The sequence below is a fragment of the Thermobia domestica genome, chromosome 4 (assembly GCF_964235325.1).
Source record: "Thermobia domestica chromosome 4, izTheDome1.hap1.1, whole genome shotgun sequence".
Classification (NCBI taxonomy): Eukaryota; Metazoa; Arthropoda; class Insecta; order Zygentoma; family Lepismatidae; genus Thermobia; species Thermobia domestica.
In genome coordinates, this window is record NC_137457.1 from 2020877 (window position 1) to 2039784 (window position 18908).

The following is an 18908-nucleotide window of genomic DNA, read 5'->3' on the forward strand; positions in this document are numbered from 1 at the left end:
ATACTACATAAACGTTAGCAATTATGACTGAATGAGGAGCATATATATTACAGAAACGCCAGCGATTATGGCTAAAGCGAGAACATACTAAATAAACGTTAGCGATTATGGCTAAAGAAGGAGCATACTACATAAACGTTAGCGATTATAGCTAAAGGAGGAGTATATTACATAAATATTAGCGATTATGGCTAAACGACGAGCATACTACATAAATGTAAGCAATTATGACTAAATGAGGAGCATATTACATAAACGCTAGAGATTGTGCCATACTACAACTTAAGCAATTATTGCTAAACGCGAGATCTGAGCCTGGAACAATCCAGCGATGCGATACAATTTCTTCCTGACTGTTTGATTAACAATTTTAACTACCGTTGAGATACTAAAATTGACCTTCATTTATCGAAAATGCAGTCTTTAGAAGAGATAAGGAAAAGATGCCAAGTCCTGACTGCTGACCACTAAAAATGATGGAATGCAAAAAAGAAAGAAAGAAGAAATCACAATGGATTTTAGCACATCAAATCATTCATGAAATTCCAGAATAAGCCGCATTATAATGGTAGGGTGCTTAACCTGACAAAATAACCATATTACGAAAATAGGCCAATCTTAATATTTCCTCAGGGTTCTGCTTCAAATGTTGTGGAGACAATTTTAACGTCGCTGCAGGGTACACATTCCTAACTATACACGCTTCAAATCTTTTATCGGATTCCATCGACGATTTAGCAAGGTCATTTCACAAAAGGGGAAAAAGATTTCACAGAGGTCATTGTTCACAGATTTAGAACGAAAAAAGAAAACCATTGGTTTGTAAAGGTATCTTTTATGTAGTTAAAACGAAATGGCTAAGGTTATAGATTTATGTAAGGTTAACATACATCCTTTCTTTCCACCGGAATAGTTTCTATTTGAGCGTCTTGTACCGATGTACCGGCAAGTTTACGTAAAATATATTCTGTAATATTGCAGCTGAACATAATGACATAGGTCATCGTAAATCCTTATGCGTAGTTTTTGAGAAATGAGAAAATCAAGCCAATCACATCATTTTGTGAATCTGAAAATAACATTGTACCAGTGTTTCTTTCACACACAATGTTCCGGGGGCACACTTAGTATTCCGGGGGGCACTACTGGTACTATTCTATTTATTATTATATTGTAGACGTATTCTTTTGGTCTCCTCCGGGGGGCACTCTCAGAGCTCCGGGGTCAAGAGGCAGTGTCCCCCCCCAAAAAACATGTCTTGAAGAAACACTGTACTGTACTGTAATCACGTCATCTACTGAAGAATACACTAATTAACCTTTTCATTATGAAACTAACAACAGGATAGTATACAGAGCAGCGGTGAGCATTTTTCGTTAACTCTCACTCACACTCACATTCATTCGCACTCAAACTCAAATATTGTTGATGCCCTCACCGTCACCCACACTCACGCTGAATCAATTCCCTCACACTAAAAACATTATTCATATCCCCACACTCACTCACACTCGCTCTCAAATCAACTCGCTCACACTCACACTCAAATATTCTTGATATCCTTACACTTACCCTCACATTCAAACATTATTGATACGCTCACACTCATCCTTAATCAACTCGCTCAAACTCACACTCACACATTATTGATACCCTCACATTCACTCACCCTCACTCACTCTCCCACTCAGCTACCAAAATGAGGGTGAGTGAAGGTGAGGGCGGACTTCTTGAGAGCATAAATGAGTGTGTCCGTCTCTGATACAGAGTATGGTTAATACGATTTATACGAAACTAATAATTAACTTTGTTTAAATGTAATATCATCAATAGATGAGGCACACAAAACTCTTAAATAGAACCAATCCAGCTAAACAAAATTACATGCTTCTGGATAAATTCTGATGAGTAGTTTCTGAGAATACAGAAAACGGACTTTTACAGAGTCAGAAAGTAAGTCGCACATTGCAAATCTGATGCAATTGACACTCTTAATTCTGCAGGAATAGAGTAGCAATTATTTGGTACTGTATATGAAAAATGTCCTGTTAAGTACCAGATTGTGTCTATTGCTGTCAAACTCTCCTAAGAATGACACTCACGCTACTTGCAATAAATAAATAAATAAATAATAAGGAAAATTTATATGCTTTCATGTATATTTCACATAGCAAGCACTGTTGAATAATTAATACTCATGCTTTGCAATATGAGGATTCCAAGTTTTAAGGAACGTCTATCTTGACAAGTTTTTCCTCTATTTTTCCCCATAGAAATGTGTGTAGTCTTTGGTGTGCCTCAGGGATTGAACTTAGGACCTGTATTCTTTAGGTATACTATATGAACCTGTAATATCCTCCCACAAACCATTGTTTACTGATGATCAAAAAATCTATCGTAATATCTCCACGGAATTAGACGCTATTTGAATGGTGTGAATCAAACAAGTTGCTGCTAAATGTTAAAAAAAAAAAAAACCGCTAAGTAGTATCATATACTACACCAGGAAAATGAATTATGTACGCGATATGTATACTACTAATCAAACGCCAATTGAGAGAGTGGATTATATAACTGGTCTTGGAGTCACTCTGCAGTCAAACCTATCATTCGATATTCACGTCGACAGAGTAGTTGCTGAGTTCTTTAGGAACTCTGGCTTTGTGCTGATAAGATTAGGAAGTGATTTTTCTAATACTATTGTCCTCAAAACACTAGACACTGTCTATGGAAGTCCAAGGTGGAATATGCAGCGATAATATGGGATTCTAACAGTAAGAAATATATAAACAAAATCGAAAACATTTAAAATAAATTTGTGAGCTTTTTGACATATAAGAAACAGGGATGTATCCGAAATTTCAGAAGTACAAAGATATTCGAAGCAAATATTCATTACAATCACTTGAAAGCAGGAAAACTCATTTCATTTTATCTTTCTTACATAAAATAATTCATAGCACAATAGATTCAGAATATTTGTTATCAAAAATCAAACTTCACGTTACACGTAGAGCAACAAGACCCCATCCCATGGGATCTTGGCAATCCCATCCCTCGGCATATCCCATCTCTCAGCGCAAAGAAATAATGCATTAAATGTATCGTCTTTCAGAAAAATGTGTTTATTGTATAATAAGAGGTCACAAGGGCACTCAGAGATAGACAATGTTTGGTTATAGACAAAATTTTATTCTAAATAAATGAGCTGTATATCGTACTATATGTATTTTACAGTAGAAAATATAAAACACTATTTTACTATCATATTATCACGTTATTACATGTGTATTATCATACAACGACGGAAAACTGTAATTAGGCATTTGCCTAATTTACGAAATAACTATGTAAATAAATAACTATGAGGGGCGCGCCCACAGGGGAGGTCCACCAGATTCCGGACCCTACAAAAAAATCATAACTCATCATAGGGATGCACACGAGACGAGTCGAGACAGGATTTTCCTGACAAAATTCGAGTCGAGATACGGCTCTTCCAATAGAGAAATATACATTTTTCGAGTCGAGACATCACTTTTACAGCACATTTTCGAGACGAGACAGCCACAAATCTTGTCTCGTGCGCATCCCTACTCGTCATGCATTACTACACTTTCTCAAATAAAACTATACTTGCTTAACAGGGAAATGATTGATGTATCATGACAATTTGATCTTACACTTCATCTGTATTTTCTACTCTTTCTCTTATAAAAATAATAACTCTATAATTTTCCCCCTGAAAATAGAAAAAAATATAGGTGAGAGTTTTCTCTATAATCACTTATCGTGCTTTCGGGTACTACATAAACGTAGTGGCTTGTAATATTGGACCCCTCCCAAAAAATTTCTGGGTACGCGCCTGCCCTAATATGAATATTGTGCTGGTACGGTTAAATGTAAACGATGGACGCATTTCGTACCGAACTTCCCACTATTACGTTTCTAGAGTGGTTGACGTGGGAGACCCGGGCTCAATTCCCGGCGGGAACTCATGTGGTTTGGATTCCACGTTAATCAGTAGGTCCCGTCTCATATAGCCTCGCTGCTGAAAGGGACGTTAAACTCAAAATCAATTCAATTGAATTACGTTTCTAGAGTAAAACTGCCCAGTGAATAGACGATATTTAAAATTTCTTTGAACAAGTGCAGGTGTCTATTTGATTTCTTTTTCGTAAGGGACCATCTCCAGAAAAGATAAGATAAACCGTGAGAGAGAGATTTTTTAAAAAAAAAAAAAGTAATGAGCGACGAATTTTCATTTGACTGTTTACTAACCATCAAAGGCAGTGCCGGACTGGTCACGTTGGCTACTTAGCGATTGCCGAGGCCCGAGACGGCCCGCAGGAATCACGAGGCGCAGGACCTGTAGGCCTTGGTCGAATTTTCGCGATCGGAAGTGGTTTCTAGAGATTTCCTACCAAAAAGATTGCGGAAGCGAAATAGTAATATCATTTCGTTTAATTGTTTTGATTGACCAAGAACTTCCATGATATGGGATGGATCTTCCTTCTTTTTTAAGACGCGAGAAAGCCGTTAAAATAGGTCCCGACTTTGAAAATCGAAAAAACTTATTTTCGGGTGAAACTTAAGGATTCTGATGAACGACTGTCACGACACGGAATAAATTTAATATTTTGCGACTGTGATAAAACGAATCCGAAATTTTGCAGTATAAATACACGGATCTTATTCATTCATTCACAGAAATCAGTTTCAAAAGAAATAAAGGTTTTGGGAAAATTTAGTAATCAGCTTTCTTGCTTTGCAATTTTGGAAGTCCTAGATTCGAATTCAGTGTTTGGCAACCTTAACTAAGGCTTTTCCACGTTTATATTCTCAGTTTTACCGAAAAAATGATGACTATAAATCCTGTTGGTCAGCGTTTTTCAAATCATTTTGAAGAGGGGATGTTTCACGGAGCATTTTCTCTTATCTCAATCGAAAGCAAGTTTATCAGTTTTCATTTTTTTTCTTTCTTTTTTTTTTAAATATTTGGAGCAAATAGCATTATACTTTTATTTTAAAAATAATATTGAGACTGAGTAACTGTATGGCCTATGAAACTGTATGGCCTATGGTTGAATGCTGCGTTCATAAAAGCTCTCCATTGACTTCGATCTGGTTTTTACTTTTTATTCCTATTTGTGCGAGATCCATCTTCATATTGTCCTCCCATCCAGACCTTGGTCTTCCTAATGATCGTTTTGCAATTGGTCTTCCAGTTAACATTTTTGAAAAAGTTCCTACTTTTTTTTCATTCTTGCTACATGACCTGCCCACCTAAGCCTGCTAGACTTGATTACCGTAACAATGTTTGATAAACGGTACAACTTATGCAGATTTTCGTTAGGAAGTTTCCGCTATTTCCCATTCCCGTTCGTCTTGCGTCTGAATATTTCTCTCAGGATTTAATTCTCAAATACTTTCAGTCTGCGTTCTTCCCTGAAAGTAAGCGACCACGTTTCGCAACCATACAACACAACAGGTAAGATTATCGTTTTATAAATTTTAAGCTTCAAATTTCTTGACAGAATTCATGACGACAAAAGATTTTTTTTACTGAATAATATCACGAATTTTCTGTTTTCAGTCGACATTTAATTTCTTCGTGGTTTTAGTCTGTTAATATTGATCCTTGATATTTGAAAGTATCTACCTTCTCGAAAATATTATATTTTTTAAAAAAATAACCATGTATCAGTGTTGCCCACGACACAAGCAACTTCTCGCCTCGACTCGAAAACGAGACGACGAGGAGAGAAGTGTCGATTTAAATTTGAGTCGAATTTACCCTTTTTTTTTTAAGATTGTGAGGTGCTCTTAGCTTGAATTTCACGAATTTCGTGCGCAACATTAGTTCACCCAAGTTTCACATCTCAAAAAATTTCCGTAATATTACATGATTCATAGTATAAAAACTATAAATAGATGAAGTAACTGTACGAACAGAAGGAAGAGCACTTATCAAGGTTTAAAAATACCTAAGTCATTACCCGGAGAATATAATCCAATAGTTTGAAGGTCGTTTCGTCATACCCTTGGTGAACCACTCGTGACGTGAAAGGATTTTGAAGACTTGTAGATGAATTAAAAAAGAAACCACTGCAAAAATTTTGTACATAAATTTGCAAAATGAGACGAAGTGTGACGAAAAATAATTCTTCTAGAATCGAAACGAGACGAGATTGCAAAATTTACGACGCAAGATGAGAAAATCTTATGTTTCGTCTCTTGGGTAACAAATTGGCTAACATAATTAATACTAATAAAAGAAAATACGCACTACTAAGCTACCAAGACTAGCTATTTTTCGTAAGACATGTATAACATGTTCACTTACTCTGAGGGAAGAACGTGGACTGAACGTATTTAAGAACAAGATCCTAAGACGAATATTCAGACTGAAGAGGAAAGGAAATAGTAAAAGGCGGAAACTTCATAATGAGAAACTGCATAATTTGTACCGTTTATCAAACATTGTTATGGTAATCAAGTCTAGCAGGCTTAGGTAGGCAGGTCATGTAGCCAGAATGGAAGGAAATAGGAACTTTTTAAAAAAATTTAACTGGAAGACCAATTGGAAAACGATCATTAGGAAGACCTAGGCGCAGATGGGAAGACAATATTAAGATGGATCTCTTAGAAATAGGAATACAAGGTGGAAACTGGTTCCAGTTGGGTAAGGACAGACCTCAATGGAGAGCTTTTGTGAATGCGGCATTGAACCGCCGGGTTCCATAGGCCATACAGTTAGCTATAAAATTACATTATATATTTATTATTTATTAAATCTCTACCTGTTTGAAATTCATATAAAGATACGTTATAACAGTGTATGATGAGCAATTGACTTATATGTGATTTTATTTTAGTCTTCTTTGGACTAAGCTTCCAAAGTTATATAAAAATCGGGGTCTCTACACACGTAATGCGGTAGTGCAGCGTCGTGGTTAAAAAGCTTTAGTTAAGAAATGAAAAAATGAAATAAAATCTTTAAGTTTAACGTCCCACGGTTATGCCGGTTAGGCTAAAGGAGACGGTGATAATGAGAGATGAGTGAAATGGTGGAATGAAGAAAGTGGGAGGAAACGGGAGAACCCCGAGAAAACCCATGAGCACGGTGTTTGTCCACCACAAAGTCCACACAGCGCGAACTGGGATCGAACCAGGGACAGCTTTAGTTAAGAGGACTTACGTATATTCAGTGGCGGATCCCCAGAAGAGGAAACTGTCTTATTTTATATATAAATAAAACAGAGTTTTTAGCTCTTAGAAGTAGCTCTAAGTAGCAGTATTACAACTCACCGCCCCCCCCCCCGAAGTCCGTCCTGGATCCGCCCCTGCGTATATTGAGTTTGAGTTTTGAGTTTTCGCATCCTCTCGTAACACCGAAGCTACGAAATATATATAGGGGCTACTATTAATGTGAGTTCTGAACCACAATCGGGGGTTCGTTCCCCCACCACAACATATCTCTTCAAAGAGAGATGGTCTAGGCTACCAAATAGGTTAAGATTAGGAATTAGATTTCTGGGCTGTCAGCATTCGTGGTCATGTTAGGTCGTCACATAGGAGGCAGGACGTCCCTCAATGAGCATAGTATGCAAGGAAAATGGCTTGAGGAAGGAAGGAGGTGCCCTGGGACTTATATACTAGGTACCATCCCGGCGTTTGCCTGGTGAGAATGAGGAAAACCCAGAAAAACCTCACTCAAGATGTTTGGCCTGAAAAAGCTCTTACGTTTTCTACAAAGAGTGTCCCCAATAGGTAAACATAGAATGAGCTGGAAAAAAATAGAAAGCAAGACTTTCGGAAAGTATGATATATCAATTCCCGCTAGAGTCTTTTGGCACAGAGTACTTCCCGATCTTTTAGTTTCTGCGGCGATGGACTTTTTTTTTTGTCTCCTTAAGCCTTAGAGTTAGCTAGTAGTTAAGCGTTGAATCCTTTAGGAAGATGGGTCAATGTAAATTTATACGCTTGTCAATGCAGTATTATAAGATATTTGGTGATGTAATGCAACTGGTGTTACCCGAAAGACAAGAAGTATCTTATCTCATATTGAAAACGAGCCCAAAACTAAATTTAAAAAAAAATCGAGACGACATAAGAATCATGACAGTTCTCGTCTTCGAGACAAGATGAAAAATTTCATGAGTCTCTAGGCAGCACTAATTCATCCGGGGCCATTTTGAGATTAAAAAAAAAAAAAAAAAAAAACTTTCTCCATAATTCCTGTATTATTAATGCTAGGAAAACAAAATAATATCAGAATATAGTAAATTGAGACCTCTATAAGATTCCCTCATTTGAATGCGACATTTCAAAAGGAATTCTGGATTTAAAAATAACCGTGTATCATAATAGCCCCGCCCGTACTTAAGACTATTATGAGACAGTGGTGGGACTACTACGGGATATGTTTTTTACTCAGCCTCAGGTGGTCATTCGAATGTGTGATAGTCATTGAAAGGCAGTCCAGAGGGCATCTTCTATCACAAAAATCAAGTGTGATGACTCTGTGATGGTTAGTTTCCTTACAGTATTTATTCAAAAACAGTACTATCTATGACAGTCCAGGAAATGATGGAAACCTTTACATGTAGTTTTCGTAATTTTTTTTTAAAAAAATGACGTTCTGCTTCAGCAAGAATTTACTTCAGTGCTTTCTTTGTTTCTGCCATGTTTCTTATTTTAAAATTAAAATTAAGGTGATAAACACACAAAGTTTTGAAGAATAGGATAGATATTATTGACATACGGAAATTATCTGTTTATATTATGGTGTTATTCATCTCAATAATTATACATTTTTGACCTTTTATGATAATAAGAACAAAATTTAGTACATAAACAGAAGAGCAGTGAATTTCAATGGACATAACAGCTGTCTCCCAATAGCCCCGGGAACTGTCTCATATAATAGCCTTATGTCTTTGACAGCTCCTAGCCCTTCACAGGCTGCTTGACACGTGGAAATTGTTGGTGATTAATTTCTATTACCTGCTAATATTTCGAATTTTGGATTACCATATATGGATGGTGATATGCCAGAGTAGTCTATCTACCTTTTTCACCAATTTTGAGTTAACGAATGCTTGTTGCATTAAAAAAAAATGCACTTTTCCTTATGCCAGAATGAGCCAGGCAATATCAGCATTAATTTCAAAATAAAAGAACCACTGGCTCATTCTGGCATAAGGAAAAGCGCATTTTTTTTATGTAACAAGCATTCATTAACTCAAAATTGGTGAAAAAGGTAGATAAACTACTCTGGCATATGACCATCCAATATAATTCAAGAGTTATAATAAAAATTTCATGACGGTAAATGAAATATTCTTTTGTCACAAAATGGAAGCTTTTGGGACGGATTTTTATTATTGTTATTATTACTCAAGTGTTCGAGAATGTTTTTCATACATGCTTACAATAGCTCAGTCATCAGGCTAACATTTACTATTTATTTAGAAGTCCCTAATATACACCATTTAAATTCTGTGCGCGTGTCTCGTAATAGGTCCTCTTTTAAAGACGTCTCACAATAGTCTACAGCTGGGACCGCGGTGGCTCAGTGGTAGAGCGTTCACCTCTGGTGCCTGGGGTTTTGGGTTCAAACCTTGCTCCCGTCAAGTGAACTTTGTGGCGGACAAACACCGTGTGCGTAGGTTTCCTCGGGGCTCTCCCGTTTCCTCCCACTTTCTTCACTCCACCATTTCATTAATTGCTCATCATCATCGTCTCCTTAAGCCTAGCCGGCATAACCGCGGGATGTAAAACTCAAAGATTTCATTTCATTTTTCATTTCAATAGCCCCCAGCGGACTTTATAAATTGGTAAAGTGATTATACGAACAGAATGAAAAGCATTTATTAACGTTTAAAGGTATGCAACTGTTTCAATAATAAATATGGTAAAATGTTGTTATAGTAGAAACTTAGTGGACCTTCCTTGTAGCCGAAGGACTCTGATGACCTCTAGACAAATTTAAGAAATAAAATTAGAGGAGAAATTTTATGCATACATTTACAAAACGAGACGAAAGTTACTTGTCCGAGAGTCGAGATGAGACGAGACAAAAAAAATCTTATTTCTCGTTTCGTCTTGTCTCCTCTAGAACACTGATTCTTTACTGAACTATGGCTATGTAAGTTTATATGTTATCCCAATTTAGGATTGTTAGGTAATTGCTGATTTAAAGGAATTAATCTGTACTATTTCCAGCAATCAGGTCATCAACGATTTAATGAAGGGCAGGGGCGCACTCACTGGAGGTAGGCCTATACCAGGTCTGCCCCCCCCCAAAAAAAAAACTTCCTAAGTGAAATATATTTATACACTTTTTCTACCTTTTTTTGTCTGAAAATGTAGGTGGAACAATTTTACAATTACTTACGGGATTTTTGCGCTACAGAATAATTCAGTATTACTTAGATGCAGTGGCTTGTAGAATTGGACCTCTCCTCCAGAAGGTTTGGACCTCTTGTAACAAAAATTTCTGGGCGTGCGCTTGAGAAAGGATCATATCTAAAAAATTCCACTTCCTTAAGAATAAATAAATAAATATAATTCCGTAGAAGAAAAGCAGTTAAATACAATAACTCGTTATCTATTTCAGGTGATTAATATCTAGAATAGGTGACGAGTTATTACTGCTTTCCCTTTGTGTTTTTTTTCTTTATGACTGAAAAAGTGAGATTTCAGAGATACGACCCTCCGTCAAATCGTTGAGAGAATGAGAAAATATCGCCCCAAAAAGACATCAATGGGGCTAACGTTTTAAGGAACATTTTAGATTATATTATTATTGTTTTTGATCTTACTTGATCGAACACTAATTCACATAACAATGCAACATAGAAAAGGAATTTGAAAGCAAGCGACACAAGGCCTACATGTAAAGGTAGGCCTATCCTTCAGTATTTGTTTGGTAGACTTAGGGGAAGAAACTGAAAAAGCTCAAGTCGTCATGACTGACTTCGGAATTTTACTTCGATCGTCCCGTTTGACCCTTTGTCTACTCAGTGTCTGCGATTATCATAATAATAAAAGTTGTTATTATTACTAGTTTCCTTCCCTCTCCCCCCTCAAGTCTTCGATTCATCAGCAAATTTCATGCAGGCTAGCGACATCCTTTGGTGTCAGGTAGGAGGCAGCACAGTTAGACACAACTATTACCCTGACTGCGAACTAATGATGACCACTTTTTCGAAAAAAAAAAATACTATATGAAAAGTGACTTTTTCGAAAACGAAAAAAGGAAGAACTTTTTGAAAAATGAATGAAAATTTTGTTCGGGAAACGAAAAATTTTCAAAAACGATTTTTTTTAAAAGACGAAAAAAGTTTTCGAAAAAGAAAACCATTGAAAAACGAAAAAGAAAATTTTTTTGGAAAAGCGAAAAAAATTTTAGAAAAAATGAAAAAAACGAAAAACGAATTTTCGAAAATCGTCTTGCCTTGATAATAAAATAAGAATTAGAAAGGAGTAAATAATTCCGCCCAGATATTTATGCAACCCGCAACTCTTGAATGTTATGAAATTTGCATGTTAGCGCTACTCACAGACTGATATGTTTTTACATTATAAATATTATTATTATTATTTTTATAACTATTATATCTAAATGTTTGAGTTATAAATATATATGCAAACATATTTGTGTATGTTATGATTACAATATAAAAATATTTACAGTATTTAAAATATACTAGAAATCAAATCCATGATTCAGCACTAAAATCTAAACTATATTTTCAATTTTTATTTTTTTATATATATAAAAGAAGCAATACACTTGGAAGTATGATGAATTACATTTCTACAATTTTTCCTTTTTTAATTGATAAATCAAAAATATTATACGGTTCGTCATTTTTCTCCTTTTATTTTAATCTTCTATTAAGATCTATTTTCATAATTAATATTCAAATCAATAATGTACAACAGAAATTTTGCGATGTAATTATGCATCTCAAAGGATCTTGTGCTCTTTCATCTAGGGATGCGCTCGAGTCGAGTCGAGACATAATTTTCCAGACAAAATTCGAGTCGAGACACAGCTCTTCCAATAGAAAAATATATATTTTTCGAGTCGAGACATCACTTTTACAGCACATTTTCGAGACGAGACAGTCTCAAATCTTGTCTCGTGCGCATCCCTACTTTTATTAGGCTGTTTATATCAATCTATTTTACAATACATTTTTTTTTTTTTTTTTTGCTGTAGTTTACTTCATCCCCTGATCATATTGTTTATATTAGGAAGAAGGTTGTTTTTATTCTTTCACTCAATTTTTTGTTTGTCAATGTTAAATCTTAATGTCTCATACGAAAATAGAAATGTTTAACACATAAACGAATCAGTGATGCTTGGGGCTACGGTGCCTCAGTGGTTGACTGTTAGGGGTCCATGGTTCGAATCCCGATTATGTGAGTTTGTGATGGACAACTTTGTGTCAGTGAATTTTCTCCTTGTTCTCCATTTCCTTCCACACTGTCATACCACCAATTCTTTCACAGTCACATATTTTCATTAATAACCAGTGTTCTTCTATCTAAACAGCATAATCGTGGGACGTAAAACTAGAAATTTTGTTTCATTTGAGAATTACTAATGCGCTGCTTAAAATAAGATGAAAAGACAAGGTTTATTTCTGAAAAAGATTCATACACATTCTATATACGTTATACATCTTCAAACCCGTATAGTATGACATAGAACTTGTGTTTTAGGGTCAAACGCACTCTCATTGACACAGTTGTCATAGACAACTTTGTTATTATTATTAATATTATTTTGTTTATTTATAGCACGGACCAATAGTCTAATGTGGGATCCGAACCACATCAGCTCCCAACGGGAATTGAACCCAGGTCTCTATTTATCATTAATCGTTTGTGTATTACAGAAAAGTATTGGTAGTGCTTCAAATAGATACACACTATAATATAGAGATATGTATACGGATAGATATAAGTAACAACAGTTATTTGTTATAAAATAATCTCGTACCGAAGGTCAGGATGTTAATCATGCATGCGGGCATAAGGAAACATTTATTATTATTATTATTATTATTATTATTATTATTATTATTATTATTATTATTATTATTATTATTATTATTATTATTATGTTTGTTTCTTTGGTGTTAATGCCCTTTTCATTGCCAAGCTTATATTAAGACACGGATCAACACCTAAGTGTGGCATCCGAACTACATCAGCTCCCACGGGTAATTGAACCAAGGTCTTCATTTATCGTTAGCCATGGCCGATCTAGCCCGGGCGGGGGCTTAGGCCCCCTAGTTTTTCGAGTGTCAAAAATCACTAAACCTATTATTTATATATTTTTGAAAGTTTATAGTAAACTAATGATATACCTTCATAGTCAGGGTTATGGCTGGCTCCCCTCCAGTTTTTAACTTGTAGATCCGCCACTGATCGTTAGTCTATTACAGAACAACACCCGTCGTGTTTCAAATAGACTCTATACTATAGAAATATGTATAGAAATATAATTAACAATAATAGTTTGTTATAAAATTATCTCTCACCGAAGGTCCGTATATCAACCATAGACATAAAGGATCATTAGTTATTATTATTATTATTATTATTATGCGATACACTCTATCACAGTTATTCCACGCAAGGTTAGTTTTATTTATTTGTTTATTTATTTGAACCGTAAATAAGTCCGTGAGCAAGCAATTTATCCACAGCTCGAACCGGCATTAGTAAAAGATAAAATTTTTGTTATAATTTTTTAATGCTTTACGGTGGACTTCACAGAAAACTATATATATAAAAAAAAAACACGAACAAACAAACGAAACGAATCGACAATTGCAAATTGATCATTTCAAAATCATCTTTTTTTTCTTTTTTTTTACCGGCAACACACACACACACACACATGGTGATTACATAAACTGGATTGCCACATACTGGCTCGAACTCAAGACTTTCTGCACTTGAAGATCGTTGTGTCGTATTCCAAATTCACATATAGAAAACGTTAACACTTGTTCTCCACTAATTTTAATACACGAATAAACCAAAAACAATTTTAGTTCTCAGAAAAATTTTTGACCGCAAGATATCACCGGCATTGCGTGATAAAAACACACAAATATGTGTATTAATGGATTTGACATTAATAATAATTTATTTTTGTACTCACCTGTGCGCTGCCAATGTCTGTCAATCCACCTTTCGTATTGGCGGCCACCCAAGCCTCGGCAAACGTTTCCATTGCGCTCTGGAAGTCCATGGCTGCGTCCTTCACGCGCTTCTCTTCAACACCACGTCTCGTCTCACACTAGCCCATTTTTCCCTCGGGGCTTGCTTTATAGGTAGGAACTCTTCGGTTGCCGATAAGCCGATGGTTAATTCCCTCCCTCGGACCGTCAACGGCGGCCGACTCGACCGCATTCACTGGCAACACTGCGCCAGCGCGAAAGCTTCCACGGCGTCTCGTAGGCTACGGGCGACTCGTGGTCGGGTATGCGCGCGCTGACGTCATGCGTCATTGCGCATTTTGGGTGGCAGAACTTGTCTCAATCGAGGAGTGTGAATGGGGGAGGTGGGCATGACATGTTGGGAGGTGGGCGTGGTTTAATCTTAGATTAACCACACCCCCTAACATATTTTCATTCTCTTAAATAATTTTATTCATACATTTTTTAAAGTCATTTATTTTGGGATAAAACATAACAATATTGAACTTTTACGAATGATTCTTTCGCATTAAAACAATCACATTTTTTAAATTACAAATTTTAACATTGGCCACTAGTTAATTCATGCATTGAAAAAAACAAGAAAGAAGAAAATGGAAAGAGCACCCGTTTGATTTTAAATACTTGGTGTACGTTTAAATCCAATTTGGTAGTCAATAAAGGATCTATTGTTTTGGGCAAATCGGCGAGTTTATGAAAAAAAAAAAAAAAAAAAAATAGACCGCTATAATCTGGAATTTAGATTGATGTAGTATATTGTTAGAAGAAAAATCGTATCTGGAAGACTAAAAATTAAAGGTTTGAACTATATAAAAATGATTATTACACAAATAAATAAACATTCCATTCCAGCATATAGTGGTGGCCGCGAGACGAGACGAGAAATGAAGTTTTCTCATCTCGTCTCATAAAGTTTCTACAAGTCTCGTCTCGAAGAATTATTTCACATCTCGTCTCGAATCTGTAAAAGTGTTTGTATTTTTTTTATCTAAAATTTTCTTGTTTTCTTTTGTAAATTTAGCTAAAAAAATTATGCCCCATTTTTTAAAAAAATCATCTAGATGATGCCGGAATCCTTCCGTGTCACTAGAGGTCCGCAGAAGGTGTGATATAACAACATTTAAATTTCTTTTTCTTCCTGGCGTATGATTTATTTATTTATTTAACAATCACCAGATATAGCTCCGAGGCCATTTTACACTGGATATTCAGCAACAACAACAACAACAATGCAAAGGATTTGGGAAGGTAACGGCCAGGGCCTGTTTAGTAGGTACCATCCCGGCATTTGCCTGGTAGGACTGAGGGAAACCCTGGAAAACCTCAGTTAGGATGGTCGGCAGCGGGATTCGAACCCACGACCTCCCGAATGCGAAGCCAACGCTCTACCACTTGAGCTACTTCGCTCGCTAGAAATCGGAGATTTAGAGCTTTACCAAATCATACAATTTTGTTGGGATAGGGAGAGAGGTTGCTGAAGCAATATTTTAAAGTTAATACATGACTTCAAAAGTTCCGAACTTGAAATTTATGTTCATCAAATTCAACCAAAAAGAACCTTCTCCACTCAACCAAGAAATTCTGGCCAAACAAGGACCGATATTTCAAAGTTTCCATTTGTTACCCATACATATTGTACACATGCAGGTCTTAGTTGTTTCTCGTTCTCCGTTAGTATTAACGTAATTTTATTGAGTCCTTATATGAAAAATGAAACTTAAATCTTTTAGTTTAACGTCCCACGCTATGTCTTTTAGGCTAAGGGAGACGATGATTAAAGCAAGTGAATGATGATGGAAAAATTGGCGGAATGAAAACGTGGAAGGAAACAGGAGTACTCCGAAAAAACACGCGGACACAATGTCATCCACCGCAAACTTACTTCGTCGGGCATCGAACCAGGGAGCACACACACCAGGTAAGCGTTCTACTACTGAGATACCGAGCCCCCCTTCAGTCCTTATATGAATGACTCGAGCAAACATAATGGTGAAAGCAGTTTCCGGTAAAATTAAGTTGTCAGGTGGATTGGCTTGGGATTGAACCATAGAACAGTATGTAAGTAGTTTAATTTCGGAAACGTACCGGCAAATAACGGGAACTTTGGTATGTATCCTTGCATAGAACTGCATGGAAATTGACGAATGGTAAATCTTATTCCCAATGTATTCGGAAGTTACAAAATGTGACATATCATTATGATCGCCCGAGCCACTCAATATTATCTATAACAATGTATGTAATTTTATTTAAAATATGTCGTGCTATTAGAAAAACATCAAAACATAAGCCCAGGAAAGCATGAGATAGCCTAGAGGAATAAAAAAAGTTGCACGGTCTCTCTTAGATTGAGGAATATGTACACTCATGTCCAAAATTGTTGTCGCATATCTATAACTGTCTTCTTGTAAAAATATAATTTGATCATGATTTGGCAGGGTACTTTTAATACTGATACTATGTGTACAATAGGGAAATGTATATTTGTGGTAAATTTCATAGGAAAAGAATTACAGATAAGAAAATTATGAGTAAAATAAAATGGTGCTGCTAAATGGACAAGAAAATTTTATTTTCGTTTTATTGTTCTTATTTACTGCTCTTTTGACACGAAATTTGCCACATACATGTCTTTGCCGATTATACACATACTAACATTATAAGAAATACCGAGCGAATTCGTTATCAAATTATATTCCTAGAACAACATATTTATAGACATGCGACAATAATTTTGAACATGAGTGTACATGTGTTCTATTATTATTATTATTATTATTATTATTATTATTATTATTATTATTATTATTATTATTATTATTATTATTATTATTATTATTATTATTATTATTACAAAGTATTTTGCTTTTTGGCAAGTTCTGGGAATAATAAGGTTTTTAGTTTTCCTTTACTTTTTTTTTTTTATTTTTTTAGGTTTGGGCTTGGAAATATTTCTTCCACGTTTCTCGATTTTTAGCTTCCTCTTTTAACTCCCAATATTTTCTTTTATTTTTCAAATCACAAATCATCAATCACTTGTGTTCTTCTTCTTCCTATTCCTCGCTTTCCTTCCACTTTTTTCTTCTATAGCAGTATAAAGAAGACAATTTCTTTGCAAAGAGTGTCCAGTCCAATTATCTTCACACAAAGAATGCTGGCTAGAAGCGTTTTTTCCCCTCTAATTTGTTTTAAAATATGTTCGTTTTTGTTACTCAATCTGTCCATTTTATCTTCTCCGTCTTCCTTCAACACTACATTTCGAAGCTTTTCTAACTTCCGTAATGTCCAAGCATATAATCCCAATACTCCATATACAGCACTTTTCCAACTTCTTCCTTAGTGCTATGTTAAGTTCTCTTTGAGTGTAAATTTTGATAAAATAATGGACTTCTTTGGGAAACTTGATCCGTCAATGACTGAGCTTGTGAACAATGATCATAAACATATTGTTGAAGAACATAATATTACGGAACTGTATTAAGAAGGCATTATTAAGTTCAGGTTACAAAATTCTTGTCGACGGAATAACCAAGTTGGAGACAGTGCATTTCCAAGCAGGAACAATGGAATATACTTCCAGCTGCAAAGAATAGTGTGCATAGACAAGCAAAATTCAGAACTGAAAATTGTTTGGCGAAAAATTCCGAATTTTAGAAACTTTTAGATCCAAGTAATGTAACAGATCTGGACTTTACTCGTAAAATCAAAGTATGCTGCGTTGATGTTTGCAGACGTGGGTCGCTCCCAAGGGCGCCGACTTCTCTTTAACTTTGGGGAAGCCTATTCAAAAAAAATTACATATAACAAGAAAAGATACATATAAAAATACATATTCATAAAAATACAGGAGGGCCCATATGAGCTTTGGGGGACCCGGACACCCCGGCTCCCCCAGGATCGGCGCCCTTGGTCGCTCCTTGCAGCATAAAAAAACTCCTTGCAAACCGAGAAAGTCTGATCTGTTCCAACATTTAGATTATCAAGTTGTAAAATTCAGTTAACTTCTTTTCTTCACTCCTCAACACCACAAAATGTCAACAAATCGAAGATGAAATTGTGCCCTTTGTTTACATTTTTCGATTTCAACTAAAGACTTATTTTTAATTAACCAAACATCAAGACGTATCATCAGAATATTGCTGTAAAAATATTGAAATTGTGTATTCGATGTAGTATAATTATTAAAGATAATTTCCATTCTATCAATTTCCACCAAAAACTGTGTTGTTTTCCCCTTTCTACTCACCAATTTCAGTACCTCTCCACCAAAAATGCTAGTCCTTTTTACTATCATATAAACGTCGATAAGTGCTTCGAATTATGATCACACATTTCCTTTATCAATTAATAGTTTTTATACTATGAACCGTGTAACACAAAACGTTTCAGATGTAAGACTAGGGTGAACTGATAGTGTTACGCAAGACATTCGGTGAAATTTCTCGTTTCATTTCGATTCTCGTCTCGAAAGTGAGATAACAATTGTCATGTTTCTCATCTAGTTTCGTTTTGGAGATAAGAACTTTCTTGTCTCTTGGACAACATTAACTATTATTGGTAACGAAGAACCCGTTTTCCCGACTTCCCTGAAAACCATGCATAATGTTTCATACCCACCCTCTACCAATTTATTTATCTTAATAACCAATATGGATT

General features: G+C 35.6%; 1 protein-coding gene across 2 annotated transcripts in view; it reads right to left on the minus strand.

Moving 5' to 3' along the window:
- The window catches only part of dve (SATB1_N and homeodomain domain-containing protein dve), a 319220-nt gene extending 304748 nt beyond the window's left edge, over positions 1 to 14472 (minus strand). For both annotated transcript variants that reach the window (XM_081754993.1, XM_081754992.1), the window contains exon 1: positions 14195 to 14472. In XM_081754993.1, coding sequence (XP_081611119.1) covers positions 14195 to 14284 — 90 coding nt within the window. In that variant the 5' untranslated portion in view covers positions 14285 to 14472. The remainder of the gene's footprint in view (positions 1 to 14194) is intronic.
- Between the last annotated feature and the right edge of the window lie 4436 nt (positions 14473 to 18908).